Source organism: Leucoraja erinacea, chromosome 22 (genome assembly GCF_028641065.1).
Source record: "Leucoraja erinacea ecotype New England chromosome 22, Leri_hhj_1, whole genome shotgun sequence".
NCBI lineage: Eukaryota > Metazoa > Chordata > Chondrichthyes > Rajiformes > Rajidae > Leucoraja > Leucoraja erinaceus.
This window is the reverse complement of record NC_073398.1, coordinates 1,723,157-1,742,504: the sequence shown is the minus strand read 5'-3', so window position 1 is coordinate 1,742,504 and position 19,348 is coordinate 1,723,157. Positions and strand designations below refer to the sequence as shown.

Here is a 19,348-nt window from a genome sequence, read left to right as displayed (position 1 = left end):
GATTCATTTGTCACATGCACTGGATAGGAACTTCAACGATGAACCGGAGGTTTGTACATTAATTGTCCTGTCGATTTCCCCAGTGTGTCGAGAATAACTTCAGAAGTGGGATAACATGGAACTAGTGTGGACGGGTGACCGACAGTCAGTCAGGTCTCAGTGGGCTGAAGGGCCTCTTTCCATACTGGATCTTTTAATCACTCAATCACTGCTGAAGCTTTACAGGCACATTGGACACAATAACAATAATAAATCATAAATGATAAATAATCAGGAACATAATGCTGAGGCGTCATAACGTGCTGGTCAGGCAGCATTTGTGAGCAATTTTGATGGAATGGATGTGGACAGAGTGTTTCCACTAGTGGGAGAGTCTAGGACCAGAGGGCACAAACTCAGAATAAAAGGATGTTCCTTTAGGAAGGAGATGAGAAGGAGTTTCGTTAGTCAGAGGGCGGTGAATCTGTGGAATTCATTGCCACAGACGGCTGTGGAGGCAGTCAATGGATATTTTGAAGGCAGAAAGATTGACAGATTTTTGATGAGTACGGGTGTCAGGGACTATGGGGAGAAGGCAGGAGAATGGGGTTGAGAGGCAAAGATAGATCAGCCTTGATTGAATAGCGGTGTAGACTTCATGGGCCAAATGGCCTAATTCTGCTCCTGAACGTATGACATGGACCTAATCCAGGCATTTGGGATTGGTGCAGGCGGACATGACAGTCAGCATGGATGAGTTCGGCTGAAAGAACATTTCTCTGCGTTGTGCGATCAATGAATGTATAATTCTATGAAACGTATAACTGAGGCACTGACCCACTGGGTAGTTTTCCAACAATGGCAACTTTATAGGTCTCTTCAAAGTTAAAACCGTAGGAGACACCCGTCGCGATTATTGTCTGTAACGTAAGGAAGAATAGTCAACAATTGCCGATGTAGATACAAGCAACTATACAAGGGTGGCACAGTGATCCAGCAGTAGTGTTGCTGCCTTACAGCGCCAGAGACCCGGGTTCGATCCTGACTACAGGTGCAGTGTGTAACCGAGTTTGTACGTTGTGGGGGGATCGTATAGAAACTTACAAAATTCTTAAGGGGTTGGACAGGCTAGATGTAGGAAGATTGTTCTCGATGTCGGGGAAGTCCAGAATAAGGGGTCACAGTTTAAGGATAAAGGGGGGAAGTCTTTTAGGACCGGGATGAGAAAAAAAAATTCACACAGTGGTGAATCTGTGGAATTCTCTGCCACAGAAGGTAGTTGAGGCCAGTTCATTGGCTATATTTAAGAGGGAGTTAGATGTGGTCCTTGTGGCTAAAGAGATCAGGGGGTGTGGAGAGAAGACAGGTACGGGATACCGAGTTGGATGATCAGCCATGATCATATTGAATGGCGGTGCAGGCTTGAAGGGCTGAATGGCCTCTACTCCTGCACCTATTGTCTATGTTTCCATGTTCTCCCTGTGACTGTGTGGGTTTTCTCCAGGATCTCCGGATTCCACACTCCAAAGACGTACAGGTTTTGTAGGTTATTTGGTTTGGTAAAGAAAATTGTAAATTGTCCCTAGTGTGGTAGGATAGTGTTAGCGGGAGGGGATCGCTGGTCGGCGTGGACTCATGGGTCGAAGGGCCTGTTTCTGCGCTGGATCTCTAAGCTAAACTAAACTAAACTGCAGATGCTGGTTAACAAAAAATGGTCACAAAGTGCTGGAGTAACTCAGCGGGTCAGCTTTTCCTTTTCTAGTTTCATGCATTCAACTGTTAGTTTATCTCGCGCAGCTCACCAATAAACTTCCTCTGTACCTATGCTCCATAGAACGTGAGGTGAGGCACATTCAATGGGACTTCAGTGGGAATCTGCACCAGGGCACTGGTTGCTGTACACAACTTATACTCTCATCTAGTAGCTGTGCCTTCTCCTGTTTGATGTTGCATTCCTTGGTGAAAGACTATCTCCTCTCTACATTTGCGGGCTGGACGAGTCTGTGTTCCAAGTCTGCATGGAGTGTGCGAGGCTGCAGCCCCTATTCCAATATCTAAAGGGACCGCTCCTTGCCTTCTGTCCGCACTTCACACCCACCGTCCTCATCTTTGGACACCCTGTGTGTAGGGGAAAGGGTAGGGGTGAAGATGTCCTGGTTGGGTTGCTCCTGGGCCTGGCCAAGCTGGCCATCCGCAAGTCAAGGCGCCAGACGGTGGAGGGCTCTGCCCGAGTCGGATACCTGCCCCTTATCCCGGGGTTATGTCTGCACCCGGGTGGTGTTAGAGAGGGAATGCTGGGCACCGCGGAGGATGGAATGTACCCTTAACAAGGATTGTAACATAGCTGTTTAATACAGAGTGTATTTGTTAGTTAAGAATATCTATTTGACTTTGTACTATGGTGGTGGGTTTGTTGGTATTGTTTTGTATTGTACATATTATTCTTGAATATTTTATTAATATTATGTTTGGTACAAAAAAGGAAAGACTGTGTAACCCTCTACCTTGCCATTGCCTCCCTGGGAGAAGGACTCTTCTGTCTAATTCCACTTGCTGTTCCACAGTCTCTCCACCCCCCACTTGCATCAAGACGAGCTCTCTATTCCTTGGAGCGCAGGAGGCTGAAGGGTGATCTTATAGTACTAGATCACGAGGGGAATACATAGGATAAATGCATAGTCTTTCCCCCAGAGTAGAGGAATCAAGAATCAGGGGACACGGCTTTCAGGTGCGAGGGGGTAGATTTAATAAGTACCTGAAGGGAAACCTTTTCACTTAGAGGGTGGAGGGTGTGTAGACCAGGTTGTTAAGGCAGGTACTATAACAGCATTTAAAAGATATGTCGACAGGTACATGGATAAGACATTTAAAGAGATATCGGCCAAATGCAAGCAAGTGGGACTAGGCCAGCATGGGCCAGTTATACCAAAGGGGCTTTTCCGTGCTGTGTGACTATGTCACTGGGAAACTGTGGGCTCAATCCGTCACTGGTGTCACCAAGGAACATACAGAGAAGGCTGATAATTCTGCTCTCTGCATATAACCATATAACCATATAACAATTACAGCACGGAAACAGGCCACTCGGCCCTACAAGCCCGTGCCGAACAACTTTTATTCCCTTAGTCCCACCTGCCTGCACTCATACCATAACCCTCCATTTCCTTCTCATCCATATGCCTATCCAATTTTATTTTAAATGATACCAACGAACCTGCCTCCACCACTTCCACTGGAAGCTCATTCCACACCGCTACCACTCTCTGAGTAAAGAAGTTCCCCCTCATGTTACCCCTAAACTTCTGTCCCTTAATTCTCGTCATGTCCCCTTGTTTGAATCTTCCCTATTCTCAAAGGGAAAAGCTGATCCACATCAACTCTGTCTATCCCTCTCATCATTTTAAAGACGTCTATCAAGTCCCCCCTTAACCTTCTGCGCTCCAGAGAATAAAGACCTAACTTATTCAACCTTTCTCTGTAACTTAGTTGTTGAAACCCAGGCAACATTCTAATAAATCTCCTCTGTACTCTCTCTATTTTGTTGACATCCTTCCTATAATTGGGCGACCAAAATTGTACACCATACTCCAGATTTGGTCTCACCAATGCCTTGTACAATTTTAACATTACATCCCAGCTTCTATACTCAATGCTCTCATCTCACAACTCATTTAGTTTGGTTTAGTGTAAAGATTCAGCATGGAAACAGACACTGCAGCCACCGAGTCTGTGCCGACTAGTTCCATGCTATTCCACTTTCATATCCACTCCCTGCAAACTAGGACCAATTTACAGAGGCCACTTAACCCACAGACCTGCACGTGTTTAGGATGTGGGCGGAAACACAAGCACCTGGAAGAAACCCATGCAGTCAGTGGGAGAACGTGCAAACTCCACACAGATTGCACCAGAGGTTAGGATTGAACAGTCTCTGTAGCTGGTCTACAGCAGGTCTACCAGCTGTGCCACTGTGTCACCCTGGCTTGCCAAGCCATCTTCAGTACCAGCTTTGGCGTAACATATAACCACCGATTTAACAAAAACACTATGGAACAATTCCAAGGCAGACGTTTCCAACTGGAATTTATACGGACCCAGCAGATTACAAGGTGCAATAAATGAGATACTATAGTACGTCTATGTACAGCACCTTCAACTCTAACCCTCCACATTCTTTGTAATCTTGCGAAATAATTGATTTTACCATGAACAATAGCTGTAATTGTACCACTTGGTGTGGAAGTCAGTTACAAAGCCAAACTAATTTATCTCCAGTGATAAGGAAATTGCTGCAGATAAATGTCATTCTATCTGAGGCATTTACAACATTGACGAACTGCTCTCTGGTGACCATTATACCCTGGTTGGTGCCTCCAACACCCGCTATAAATCTCTCAACAAACCACAGTTTAGTTTATTTAGTTTAGAGATACAGCGCGGCAACCCGCTGCCTTCAGCCCGCCAAGTCCACGGCGACCAGTAATTCCCGCACATTAACAATTTACATTTATAGAATAGACAATAGGTGCAGGAGTAGGCCATTCGGCTCTTCGAGCCAGCACCGCCATTCAATGTGATCATCCACAATCAGTACCCCGTTCCTGCCTCCTCCCCATATCCTCTATCTTTAAGAGTTCTATCTAACTCTCTCTTGAAAGCATCCAGAGAACAGGCCTCCATCGCCTCCCGAGGCAGAGAATTCCACAGACCCACAACTCTCTGGGTGAAAAAGTGTTTCCTCATCTCTATTCTACATGGCTTCCCCCTTATTCTTAAACTGTGGCCCTTGGTTCTGGACTCCCCCAACATCGGGAACATGTTTCCTGCCTCTAGCGTGTCCAGTCCCTTAATAATCTTATATCTATCTATCTCTACATAACTAAAACTCTGATCTTGTGCTCTTCCAGTTTGCTGGGTTTTTCTATTTGCGCAAAAATGGTACACGATAGCGCTATGAATTTTCGGCAGGTTACTCACCGTTCTCCTGTGCTGCGAGTGCAACACGTTTCCTTCCAATCGGTGAAAGATAACGAGGTTTAAAAATCTTTAACAAATCACGCGTGTGCAGATTCCATCAGTCAGCGCCACACAGATGGCGACGCCCCTTCCTGCCCCACAGGTGGCGACCTGTCCCACCTCACTCACAAACTCCTCTCTCCCCTCCTCACAGTAACTTGTCTATCATCTCCCCCACCACCGGGGGCAGCCACAGTGGGGGTTCAGTGGAGGCCATGTGGAGGCCTTGGTCCCGTCTCTCTCTCCCTCATCACTCACCCCTCTCCTCCGCCCGCCCTCTGCAGCAATGGCGGTCCCGTCTATCCGTCCCCCCCAGGGTGACTGAACAATTTGCGCAGAGTTTGAGACACACACACACACACACACACACACACACACACACACACACACCCACACACACACACACACACACACACACACACACACACACACACACACACACACGCACACACACACACACACACACACACTGCAAACTGGTCCAATCGTCATGTCAACGGGATCTAAACCACAGCTAACAATGAATGACCTGTGGAGGAAGGAACTGCAGGTGCTGTTTTTTATGGATGGAGGGAGGGAGGGAGTGACTGAGGGTTGGGGAATGGAGAGGGAGGGAGAGCGGGGGGGTTGGGGGAGGGGAGGAGAGTGGCCAAAAGAGGGACAGCCGTAGAGGAGGGGGAGGGAGTGCTAGGGATGAGAGGGAAATGAGCCGCGCATGCACAGTTGGGGAAATGTGTCAAGGTGGAACATTGCGTTTTAACAGTAATTTGGGGACCAGACCCCCCATGTGAGAGGGTCCCAGCATCTCATTAGTCAGTGTTTCAATAAGCCCCTCTCAACCTAGAATTATCAGAGTAAGGGGGGGAGAGGGAATCTAGGGGGGGGGGGCACTCCGTCTATAGCAAGAATGTTCTTCCTCAAATTTGGAGACGAAAACGGCACACAATACTCCAGGTGTGGTCTCACTAGGGCCCTGTACAATTGCAATAGGACCTCTTTGCTCCTATACTAAACTCCTCTTGTTATGAAGGCCAACATGCCATTCGCTTTCTTCACTGCCTGCTGTACCTGCATGCTTACTTTCAGCGACTGCTGAACAAGGACCCCCAGATCTCGTTTAACTTCCCCTTTTCCCAACTTGACACCATTTAGATAATAATCTGCCTTCCTATTTTTACCACCAAAGTGAATAACCTCACATTTATCCACATTAAACTGCATCTGCCATGCATCTTCATCTACCCACTCACCCACCCTGCATCCACATAGCATCCTCTTCACAGTTCACACTGCCACACAACTTTGTGTCATCTAATTTGCTAATGTTACTTTTAATCCCTTCATCTAGATCATTAATGTATATTGTAAATAGCTGCGGTCCCAGCACTGAGCCTTGCGGTACCCCACAAGTCACTGCCTGCCATTCTGAAAGGGATCCGTTAATCCTTACTCTTTGTTTCCTGTCTGCCAACCAATTTTCTATCCATGTCAGCACTCTACCCCCAATATCATGTGCCCTAATTCTACCCACTAATCTCCTATGTACTACATTATCAAATGCTTTCTAGAAGTCCAGGAACATCACTACATCCACTGGCTCTCCCTTGTCCATTTTCCTAGTTACATCCTCAAAAAATTCCGGAAGTTTAGTCAGGCATGATTTCCCCATCGTAAATCCATGCTTACTCGGACCGATCGAAGCCAAGTCACCTACAAACTGTACGTCTTTGGAGTGTTGGAAGAAACCAAAGATCTCGAAGAAAATTCACAAGGTCAAGGGGAGAACATGCAAACTCCGTACAGACAGCACTTTTAGTTGGGATCGAACCCGGGTCTCTGGCGCTGAAAGCGCTGTCAGGCAGCAAGTCTACTGCTGCGCCGCCATACCGCAGTGAGGGAGTCACAAAGGATCGGTTTGAAAAGATAAGATATATTGGACTGTGATGGGTTGTCTTATGGAGGTATATAAAATCAAGGCCTATTTCCACGCTGTATGATTATGACTGTGAGAGAGGGAACAGTAAGCCAGGGATATTGCCAGGGACTGCTTATAAGACAATCCAAACTCAGCACCCATAGTGCTATCGAGGTAGAATTGTGAAATTGTCAAAACACGAGTATTGTTAGCTGAATTTTAAAAGGGACAAGGGAACAAAGATAGATATAGACCTTAAATACAGATCAACTATGTTTAAAGATTAGAGTTATAGCACGGAAACAGCCCTTCAGCCCACCGGGTTGGTGCTGACCAGCGATCCCTGTACACTAACACTAGCCTACATACTTGGGACAATTTACAATTTTTACAAAAGCCAATTAACCTACAAACCTGTACGTCTTTGTAATGTGGGGGGAAACCAGAGACCAGGAAAACCCCACACAGGTCACGGGGAGAACGTACAAACTCCACACAGGCAGCACCCGTAGTCAGGATCAAACCCGAGTCTCTGGCGCTGTAAGGCAGCAACTCTACCGCTGCGCCACCGTGACGTCCTATTGGCTTGACCGGGGCACTCTACAGCTGTTGTGAGTTGTGAAGGTTGCAACGTACAAGTGGACGGCCCCTACTCACCATGATAACCTCAATGGGTATTGGCACAGGGAGCTTGGACTTGAATCGATCATTAATTTCCTTCACGACGAACACAACGCCCATAATGATGAGTGAGATGATGATGTCGGCCACGTTGGATTCCGTGATGTGCGTGAAGATGTGTTTCAGCGTCTGAAGTAACGCACAATGTACATGTCAATAACCTTGTACTTGTAAACCGGGGCAGCTCACAACCCAGCAGTACCAACGGTGATTTATCTCCTTTCTAGTAACCCCTGAATTCTCTATCTCCCCCCACTTCCCGCACCCTAGTCATCCCACTAGTTCCAATATTTGCATCCCTGTATCTAACAAAGTAACCCCTGCATTCTCTCCCCCCCCCCCCCCCCCCCCCCCCCCCCACCCTAGTTGTCCTCCCAGTTCCACTGTCCGCATCCTTGTATGCCTTCACGATCACCTCTTCCCCAGCCCACAATGGACCATTGTGGACTCCACCCTTCCTTGGTCATCTGTTGCCGGCCCTGGCCTTTTCCTACCCTCTTCCCCCTTCCCTTTCAGTCTGGAGAAGGGTCCCGACCCGAAACGTCACCCTTCCTTCTTCTCCAGAGATGCTGCCTGACCTGCTGAGTTACTCCAGCACTTAGTGTCAACCTTCAGCATTCTGTTCCACCTCATCTGCACCCTCTCCAAAGCTTCCACTGTTTAATGAGCGACACTAAATCCACCCTACATTTATTTACGAGGAGCATATATAATTCCTCGGGTAAAGTCCAACTGAATGAAAAACAGCTACTAAAACAAATGATGCTGTAAGTAGGGCCAGTAATCGTTTAGGCTCAGGAGGGTTGTGCTTTGTTCTGGTCTTTTCCAACCCCCAGTTCCCTCCCCTCCCCCCCCCCCTCCCCCCCCCCCTCCCTCTCCCCCTCTGTTTTCAGTCTGAAGGAGGGTCCCGATCGGAAACGCCACCCATCCTTTTTCCCCAGAGATGCTGGTCCTCTGGTCCTAGACTCTCCCACTAGTGGAAACATCCTCTCCACATCCACTCTATCCAGGCTTTTCACTATTCGGTACGTTTCAATGAGGTTTTATCTTTATCTTTATCTTTATCTTTATTTCGAACGATTAAAAAAAAGAAGGATAGAAAAGATGAAAATGATTAAATAAAGGAAAATTATATATATACATATATATATACATAAATACATACACACATACATACACATATATACATACATACATATACATACATATACACACATACACATATACATAACATATATATGTACATATATAAATTTAAAAAATCAAGCCAATTTCAACATAATACACATTAGACTCGTTTGAAAAGGGATAGGAAGAAGCCTATGCTTGTCAAGTCCTACCCCCAATCTTCACCATTAACAAATGCAAAATTCAATAAAATAAACTAAACAGACAATTCAAATAAAACTACTCAAATCAAGCTATTAAGAAAAAAGAACAAAAAAAGAAAAGAATAAGAACAAGCACCATTAACAGTGTTTAAGAAGAACAAGAAGAAGGTTGCACAAGCACCATTAACATCTCTATGTGAGATTTGACATTTCGGCCTTCCTCCTATTACTGTACTTTGCTGCTCAAACTGATTTCTCCATATTTTTTGTACATGTTTTGTGAGATTTACATTATATTCCTCATACTTTGTTTAATCGATATTACGTCAATTATACCACTTCCACGTTTCGTCAAACCACCACCCCACAAATGGAAATACACATGCTTTTTAAATTGGTCCGAGCATAATGCTGTTTCAAGTTTAGTTTCCCTCTAAAGTTATAACCCCCCTCTCTGTCTTTGAACAGTTTTTGTATGTTTACAGGTAGCAGTTTATTTTTTGCTTTATAAATGATTTGTGCAGTCAAAATTCTACCAGATCCTTAATCTTTAAGGTGTGTAATTTTAAATACAGTATATTGGTGTGTTCATGATATCCTACATTGTTTACTATATGAATAGCTCTTTTTTGTAGTGTGCTTAGAGATTGTAAGGTGGTTTTGTAGGTGGTGCCCCATACTTCCACACAGTAATTTAAATACGGTAACACAAGTGAGCTGTACAGAATATACAGTGCTCTCTCATTCAAAACATGCCTTGCTTTCCCCATCACTCCAATACTCCGTGCTACTTTTGCTCTCACATGTTTTATATGGGGTTTCCAGCAGATGTTGTGATCAAGAATCACACCCAGAAATTTATTTTCATACACTCTTTCTATTTCAACATTATTTATCATTACTTTTACTTGTGTATTTATTTTGCATTTTCCAAACAGCATAAGTTTGGTTTTGTTTAAATTTAATGATAATTTATTCAAATCAAACCATGTTTTTAGTTTACTCATTTCTGCTGTGACCACCTCCAAAAGCTGCTGCAAATTGTCCCCATCACAGAAAATATTAGTGTCATCTGCAAATAACACAAATTTCAAGAGGTTTGACACCCTACATATATCATTAATATACAATTGATATTGATATTGATATCAATTGAATATTAATACTCAATTGATATTGAAAATATTAACAGCTATCAGAGGTGGTTTGGACTCACGTATATCAGGGCCAGGGGCCCACTGAAACTGGGGACCGTCAGCTGGAAGACAAACTTGAGCTGCGAGACCAGCACGTGGATGGCAGCGGCCGTGGTGAAGCCCGAGATCATCGGGTCTGACAGGTAAATGACGATGAAACCCACCTGGAGAAATCCAAGAGCCAGCTGAGAAGAAGGGGAGGAAGGGATGAGTTTTAATATGTTATTTTGCCGGTGGATATTTTTCATCTGGCTATAATGGCACTCATAACTTCATGTACAACTTCATAAGCTCCAGGAGCAGAATTAGACCATCAAGTCTACTCCGCCATTCAATAATGGCTGATCTATTGTTTCCTCTCAACCCCATTCTCCTGCCTTCTCCCCATAACCCCCGACACCCGTACTAATCAAGAACCTGTCAATCTCCGCTCCACAAATGCCTGTTGCCTTGGTCTGTTGCCATGGCCGCCTGTAGCTCACCTGGAAGATCCCGGCGAGGAAGGTGACAGAGGAAGCCACCCACACTTGCCTATCCTCTCTGCTCATGTCAGCGGGGAAAATGGTGGAGTTGGCCCCGGCATCGCCGTCGGTAACAATCCTCTCCACCACGGTGCCCACCATCAGGCTGACCACCGGGAACGGCCCTGGGGAAGACAGGGAAGGGTCATGTGGTGGTGCATCCCATAAATCTACTCTTATAGCAGCTCACACAAGTGGTTTGAATCTCTCACCGACTGATATGTGTCTTGATGTTCCCAGGAAAAAGTAGGTCAGGATGGGGAAGAAGGCCGCGTAGAGTCCATAACCAGCTGGTACTGACACCAAGAGGGCATAGGCTAAACCTGCAAATCACAAGGAGCAGAAGCAGAGACCTGGATCAGCAACTAATGCCAGAGGTAGTGGGGATGGATACATTTATAGAGTCATAGAGTGTTACATTGTGGAAACAGGCCCTTCAGCCCAACTTGCCCACATCGACCAACATGTCCCATCTACGCTAGTCCCAACTGCCTGCATTTGGTCCATATCTCTCTAAACCTATCCTCTCCATGTACTTGTCCAATGTATTTTAAATGATGCAATAGCCCCTGTCTCAACTACCTACTACCTCATTCCATGCACCCACCACCCTTTGTGTAAAATTTGTCCCCTAGGTTCCTAGTAAATCTTTCCCTCCCTCACCCTAAACCTATGAGCTCTGGATTTTGATTTCCCTTCTATCAGGCACGGGTTATTGATTGGGGATGATCAGCCATGATCACAATGAATGGCGGTGCTGGCTCGAAGGGCCGAATGGCCTCCTCCTGCACCTATTTTCTATGTTTCAATGTTTCAATGTTTCAATGTTTCTATGTTTCTATGTTACTCTGGGTAAAAGACAATACATCTACCCAATCTATTCCTCTAATGATTTTGTACACCTTTATAAGAGCACCCCTCATCCTCCTGCGCTCCAAAGAATAGATTCCCAGCCTGCTCAACCAGAATACAGTGCGGAAACAGGCTCTTCGGCCCGCTTAGTCTGCACTGACCAGCGATCCCTGCACACTAACACTATCCTGCACACACTAGGGACAATTCACACATACACCAAGCCAATTAACCTTCAAACTTGTACGTCTTTGGAGTGTGGGAGGAAAGCAAAAATCTTGGAGAAAACCCACTCGGTCACGGGGAGAACGTTCAAACTCCGTACAGACAGCACCTGTAGTCAGGATCAAACCCGGGTCTCCGGCGCTGTGAGGCTGGAGCTCTACCGCTGCATCACTGTGCCGCACGAGGTTGGCCTTACACCAGCATGGCAACACCACACCAGCAGCAGCATGAGCGATGTGGCATCAGCATCGGCAGCTGAGGGTGGCCCAGTGAGAAGAGTCCTCTCCTCTGCCTCTTGCTTGGCAGAGTACACAGCAATGGCAGGACCAAGTGGTGAACGGGAGCAGAGCCAACATGGGCACGGTGATATTGCCAGCCATGCACAGGCCGTTTAATAAGTGACACTGTATAGAGTGTGTCCAGTGAGTGTGTCACAGGCAGTGTGAAAGCTGTGGGCTTGCCAATGAAAGCGTGTGAGCAGGGAGTGTGTCATTGGCAGTGTAAGGCAGCAAATGTGTCACTAGTAGTGTGTGGGCAGTAGGTGTATCTCTGTTAGTGTGAGAGCAATGAGTGCGTTATCGGCAGTGTGCAATTAGTGAGTGTGTCCCCAGTATTGTAGGGGAGTGAGTGTGTGACACACTCTATCTACCCTCATATTGAATGTCACACTCACTACCCACACACTAGTCACACACTCACTACCCACACACTAGTCACACACTACTACCCACACACTAGTCACACACGCACTACCCACACACTAGTCACACACGCACTACCCACACACTAGTTGTCACAACTGTGCTCACACTGCCAGCGACACTCTCTACCCTCACACTATGGGACTTGGGAGTTGGGGGCGCTGGTCCAGGATTCCCAAAACTTTAATTTGCAAGTTGAATCAGGAGTAAGGAAGGCAAAGGAAGACAAATTCAACTATTTCAAGATGGACTGGAATACTAAAACAGGGATGTAATGCTGAGGCTCAAAAAGGCACTGGTCAGGATTCGCAAAATTCCCACTGGCACATATGGAGAACTGTGAGCAAATCTGGGCCCCATATCTGAGGAAGGATGTGCTGGCTCTGGAGAGGGTCCAGAGGAGGTTTACAAGAATGGTCTCGGGAACAAGTGGGATATGAGTTAGCATATGATGAGCATTTGACAGCACTGGGCCTCTACTCGCTGGGGATTAGAAGGTTGAAGGGGGACCTCATTGAAACTTACAGAATAATGAAAAGCATTTTCCCTTTGAGAATAGGGAAGATTCAAACAAGAGGACATGACTTCAGAATTAAGGGACAGAAGTTTAGAGGTAATATGAGGGGGAACTTCTTTACTCAGAGAGTGGTAGCGGTGTGGAATGAGCTTCCAGTGGAAGTGGTGGAGGCAGGTTCATTGGTATCATTTAAAAATAAATTGGATAGGCATATGGATGAGAAGGGAATGGAGGGTTATGGTATGAGTGCAGGCAGGTGGGACTAAGGGAAAAAAAGTTGTTTGGCATGGACTTATAGGGCCGAGATGGCCTGTTTCCGTGCTGTAATTGTTATATGGTTATATGGTTATATGGTTATAGATAGAGTGGCTGTGGAAATGATGTTTCCACTGGTGGGAGAGTCTAGAACCAGAGGCCATAGCCTCAGAATTAATGGGGGGCTCTTTTAAAAAGGTGAAGAGGAGCTTCTTTAGTCTGAGGGTAGTTAATCTGTGGAATTCATTGCCATGGAGGGCTCTGGAGGCCAAGTCAGTGGATGTTTTTAAGGCAGAGATAGACAAGATTAGAACGGGAGTCAAGGGTTATGGGGAGAAGGCAAGAAAATGGGATTATGTGGCAGGATTGTATGGTGGAGTAGACTCGATGGGCCGAATGGCCTAATTCTACTCCGATAACGTGTGAACTATTTGTCACACAGTGAGCGCCCTTACTATGCCCGCGACACCCTCCCTCCACACTCTGTAACGATTGCACCTTTCACACTACACCTGTAGGAAGGATGTGCCAGATTTCATCCTTCTGTTTGTGAGTTTAGATTGATGATCCTTCATTGACTTTCCTTTCATTCGTTTGTGGGGCCCCACGGCAAGAGTGGAAGAGTTAAAACCGGTTGGATCATTGCTCCCACAAAAGATATGAGTGCCGGGAATGAGGATTATTGTCACTGATTGTTCAGCCTTGGTGCCTGGGAGCGAGCCGACACCAGGAACTAATCTGTACATTGTTATCATCAATGAAATCCAGCCCTCATCCAGCTAAAAATACTTCAGGGTGTGGAGTATCAAATGATCTTTATGAGTTTCATCCCCTATCCCGTGTTTTGATGCTTTTCATAAATTCATGAGTGAACTTTGAAACGTTGATATTGAAGAGATAACATACAGGGAATTGGTGTCTTCTTCAAGGCCAATCACACTAAAATATCTAAATTTAGACAGTATATTGTGGCAATCTTTAACCCATTATCTATTTCAACAGACTTTATCTACAGACAATCTAACTCTTTGGACATTCTCCCTGTTACTGTTGTCTGTAGTAAATTGTTGTAAGTTGTTCCTAGTGTGTAGCATAGCATTGGTCGGCACGGACTTAGTGGGCCGAAGGGCACTGTGTCTCTAAACTAAACTAAAATATGGGCACGGTGGTGCAGTGGTAGAGTTCCTGCCTCACAGCGCCAGAGACACAGGATCAATCCTGACCATGGGTGCTGTCTGTACAGAGTTTGCACGTTCTCCCCGTGATCTGTGTGGGTTTTCTCCGGGATCTCCGGTTTCCTCCCACACTCCAAAGACGTACAGGCTTGTAGGTGAATTGGCTTTGGTAAAATTGGTGGTGTTAATGTGCGGAGATCGCTGGTCGGCGCAGACTCAGTGGGCCGAAGGGCCTGCTTCCGTGTTGTATCTCTGAACTAAACTAAATTTAAAGTGGGTGAATACCTTGCAGCACGCTGACGAGGCCAGTGCTGATACCAGACACAATGTCACTGACAATCCATTCTTTCACGTTGTACGCTGGCAGCCATGAGACAATGGGCAGCAACGAGAGGCCGATTCTCTTCGCTCTTGCAGTGGAGCAACTGAAACAGAGAACAAGTCTACAGCACCTGGAAAATGAGCCGGCAGATTACGTGTATCGTCGATCAGGTGGTTCTGCCCGATTTTAAAGCGGTCAAAATGTGCAGGAAGTTAACTGCAGATGCTGGTTTACACCAAATATAGACACACGCTGCTGGAGTAACTCAGCGGGCCAGGCAACAACTCTGGACAAAAAGAATGGGTGACTTTTCGGGTCGAGACCCTTCTTCAGACTGAAAGTCAGTCGAGAGGGAGACATAGAGATATAGAAGGGGAAAGTGTGAAAACACAAATCAAAGGGGACAATGTCCAAGGCAGTGTAGAATGGATCATTGTTGGCTGAGGGGAAGGTGACAATGACGTGTACAATCAGGACATGTTAATTAGGAGAACAGCAGAAATAGTCGGAGAACGAAGGCGGGGAGGGATAGAGAGAGAGAGAAAACAAGATTTACTTGAAGTTAGAGAAATCAATATTCATAGTTGCCCAGGAGAAACATGAGGTGCTGCTCCTCCAGTTTGCATATGGCCTCACTCTCACAGTGGAGGAGGCCCAGGACAGAAAGGTCAGAGTGGGAATGGGAGGGGGAGTAAAAGTGTTTGGTAACGGGGAGATCATGTTGGTTGAGTCAGACTGGGCGAAGGTGTTCAGCGAAACGATCGGCCAGTCTGCGCTTGGTCTCGCAAGCCCACACCCTGAACAGCTGTGGAAGCAGTGACCATGGCTAAGTGTTCCTCTTGTGTTAGCTGAGATTGAGTTATGTGATAGTTATCTAATTGATCCTCATTGTGGAGTGACTAGGCGAATTGGCTTGGTGTCATTGTAAATTCTCCATAACGTGTGTAGGTTAGCGCTAGTGTACGGGGATCGCTGGTCGGCGCGGACTCGGTGGCCCCTCATGGCCCTGGTCACCTGCCCACCTGTGACCATTTAACCCCTTTCATGACATCTACCCCATTGATGTCACCCAGTGACTCCAGACACTGGACTGGGCAGCAGAGTGGTGCAGCGGTAGAGTTGCTGCCTTACAGTGCCAGAGACCCGGGTTTGATCCCGATGATGGGTGCTGCCTGTACGGAGTTGTACGTTCTCCCTTGCATGGGTTTTATCCGAGATCTTCAATTTCATCCCACACTCCAAAGACGTACCGGTTTGTAGGTTATTTGGCTTGGTATAATTGTAAATTGTCCCTCGTGTGTGTAGGATAGTATCAATGTGTAGGGATTGCTGATCGCTGCGGACTCGGTGGGCCAAAGGGCATGTTTCCGCGCTGCATCTCTGAACTAGACTAAGCTAATAGACAATAGACAATAGACAATAGACAATAGGTGCAGGAGTAGGACATTTGGCCCTTCGAGCCAGCACCGTCATTCAATGTGATCGTGGCTGATCATCCCCAATCAGTACCCCGTTCCTGCCTTCTCCCCATATCCCCTGACTCTGCTATCTTTAAGAGCCCTAGCTCTCTCTTGAAAGCATGCAGAGAACCTGCCTCCACCAGAGGCAGAGAATTCCACAGACTCACCACCCTCTGTGAGAAAAAGTGTTTCCTCGTCTCCGTCCTAATGGCCCCTAGTACCTCCTTTCCTCCCCAGCTCATGGCTGGTTGCATCAGGGCCTGGTACAACAACAACAACACATTAACACACGAGAGCTGCAGAAAGTGGTGGCTTCAGCCTGGTCCATTAAAAGCAACTACAAGAGGCTCTGCCACAAGAAGGCGGCATCTATTCAATGATCCAATTATGCTTTGTTTTGTATACAACGCAGTAAAATCATGTGGATGCCAGACCTCACCTGGGCAATGCACAAGTCACCACGTCTTTGCTGCCAACAAAGTTACCAGAGTTCGCCGAACATTCCTGTTTATTGCCTGCATTGGGCAGCAGTCCCCCCCGCTGAGATCTGTCTGGGATCTCCCAGTGTCTAGGATCTCCCAGTGTCTGGGATCTCCTAGTGTCTGGGATCTCCCAGTGTCTGGGATCTCCTATCTCCCAGTGTCTGAGATCTCCCAGTGCCTGAGATCACCCAGTGTCTGGGATCTCCTAATGCCTGGAATCTCCCATCATCTGGGATCTCCTGGTGTCTGAGATCTCCCAATGCCAGGGATCTCCAAATACCAGGGATCTCTCAGTGTCTGGGATCTCTCAGTGTCTGGGATCTCTCAGTGTCTGGGATCTCTCAGTGTCTGGGATCTCTCAGTGTCTGAGATCTCCAGGTGTCTGGGATCTCCCGGTGTCTGGGATCTCTCAGTGTCTGGGATCTCCCAGTGTCAGGTTAGGGAGGTCTCCCAGTGTAGATCTGGGATCTCCCACTCCCACACTGACCTTTCTACCCTGGGCCTCCTTCATTGTCAGAGTGAGGCCAAACTCAAACTGGAGGAACAGCATCTCATATTTCGTTTTGGCACCTTACACCCCAGCGGTATGAATATTGATTTATCTAACTTCAGTAACCCTTGCATCCCCTCTCTGTCCGTCCCTCTCCCACCCTAGACATAGTACTGGTTTCACTTTCACCCTGTTGAGTTCCTCTGTCTGTATAACTCGTTATTAACTATTCCACAGCCAACAATGGACCATTGTGTGCTCCACTTTTCCTTGATTATCGTTGCTTTTTGCATATCTCCCATTCATTTCTCTGGTACCATCTATATTCTCTCAATCCCCTTACCCCTGACTCTCAGTCTGAAGAAGAGTCTCGACCTGAAATGTCACCTATTCCTTTTCTCCAGGGATGCTGCCTGACCCACTGATCCCATCTCCTAGAACTTTGCTTTAATACCTGGCCAATTCAAGTACTTGTCTAGACCAGTTTTAATTGCTGTCCAAGTCAAGTCAAGTCAAGTCAAGTTTTATTCGTGAAATGAATTTGCCAGCAGTGGTCGAGACTCTGCATCCACCTCTCTCCCTGGCACTGTGTTCCAGATACTCACCACTCTCAGTGTGAAAAAGATTCCCGTCAGATCGCCTCTACATCTTTTACCCCCTCCCCTAAATTTATATCCTTTCGGGGTTTTTTTTTCAATTTAGTACAGTTTGGATTAGTTTGGTGTAGTTTCAGCCACTGAGTAAGCATGCAGGTACAGCAGGCAGTGAAGAAAGCAAAAACGAAAGTGTAGTTGGCCTTCATAACAAGAGGAGTTGAGCATAGAAGCAACTTCTGCAGTTGTACAGGGCTCTAGTGAGGCTACACCTGGAGTATTGTGTGCCGTTTTGGTCTCCAAATTTGAGGAAGGACATTCTTGCTATTAAGGAAGTGCAGTGTAGATTCACCAGGTTAATTCCTGGGATGGTGGGACTGTCATATGTTGATAGAATGGAGCAGCTGGGCTTGTACACTCTGGAAGTTAGAAGGATGAGAGGGATTCTTATTGAAACATATAAGATTATTAAGGGATTGGACACGCTAGAGGCAGGTAACATGTTCCCGATGTTGGGGGAGTCCAGCACCAGGGGCCACAGTTTAAGAATAAGGGGTAAGCCATTTAGAATAGAGATGAGGAAACACTTTTTCACACAGAGAGTTGTGAGTCTGTGGAATTCTCTGCCTCAGAGGGTGGTGGAGGCCGGTTTTCTGGATGCTTTCAAGATAGAGTTCAAAGATAACAGAGTCAAGGGATATAGAGAGAAGGCCGGAACGGGGTACTGATTGTGGATGATCAGCCATGATCAATCACATTGAATGGCAGTGCTGGCTCGAAGGGCCGAATAGCCTACACCTGCACCTATTGTCTATTGTTTGGTGTAGTTTGGATTAGTTTAGTGTAGTTGGGAGATACAGTACAGAAAGGCCCTTCGGCCCACCAAGTCTGCGCCGATCCGAGATCCCAGCACCTTCTCACTATCCTGCACACACTAGGGACAATTTACTATTTCCCAAGCCAATCGACCAACTAAGGACTCATTTTAAAGACCTTCTTCCCACTCTCTGGGAATGTTCCGTTGTGTCATATTGCTTACCTGAAATACATCCTCAGGTGATCCAGGGGCGTTTTGTGATACCTCTCAATTTGTTGGTGTTGAGCCTTGAAGCTGACCTCAGAGTAGGCCGCTCGGGTGATCATGTACTGCTCCTTCTCACCATCCATGGTTCCCTTCCCTGGAACAGGCTCCATCACCACCAATTGTCTTCACCACCGTTGACCAGAGTCCTACACAAACCAAACTACAAGGTGAACAACCAGCAGGAAACCATCGTATCGTCAGCAAACCACAGTCGTTGCCCCGGTGAACAGACAGGCGACATGGATCATGGTTTCCGTGGTCAAGAAGGAACTGCAGTTGTTGGAGAATTGAAGGTAGACAAAATTGCTGGAGAAACTCAGCGGGTGCGGCAGCATCTATGGAGCAACGTTTTGTTGCCTATTTCCTTTGCTCCATAGATGCTGCCGCACCCGCTGAGTTTCTCCAGCAGTTTTGTCTACCTTCAATTCTCCAACATCTGCAGTTTCTCCAGCAGTTTTGTCTACCTATGGTTTCCTGGTGCTCAGGATGGGGATAATATCATATTGTTACCAGCGCAGTGGCCTGTTCTCAATGAGTGGTTTGAAAACAATGA

At 46.5% G+C, this 19,348-nt stretch overlaps 1 protein-coding gene across 1 annotated transcript in view; it reads right to left on the bottom strand.

Moving 5' to 3' along the window:
• LOC129707623 (chloride anion exchanger-like) overlaps window positions 1–18,933 on the bottom strand; it is a 42,318-nt gene extending 23,385 nt beyond the window's left edge. The window contains exons 1-7 of the mRNA XM_055652753.1: window positions 18,751–18,933; window positions 14,650–14,789; window positions 10,852–10,962; window positions 10,601–10,764; window positions 10,139–10,303; window positions 7,568–7,720; window positions 817–899 (exon numbers count right to left, since the gene is read on the bottom strand). Coding sequence (XP_055508728.1) covers window positions 817–899; window positions 7,568–7,720; window positions 10,139–10,303; window positions 10,601–10,764; window positions 10,852–10,962; window positions 14,650–14,789; window positions 18,751–18,905 — 971 coding nt within the window. The 5' untranslated portion in view covers window positions 18,906–18,933. The remainder of the gene's footprint in view (window positions 1–816; window positions 900–7,567; window positions 7,721–10,138; window positions 10,304–10,600; window positions 10,765–10,851; window positions 10,963–14,649; window positions 14,790–18,750) is intronic.
• Between the last annotated feature and the right edge of the window lie 415 nt (window positions 18,934–19,348).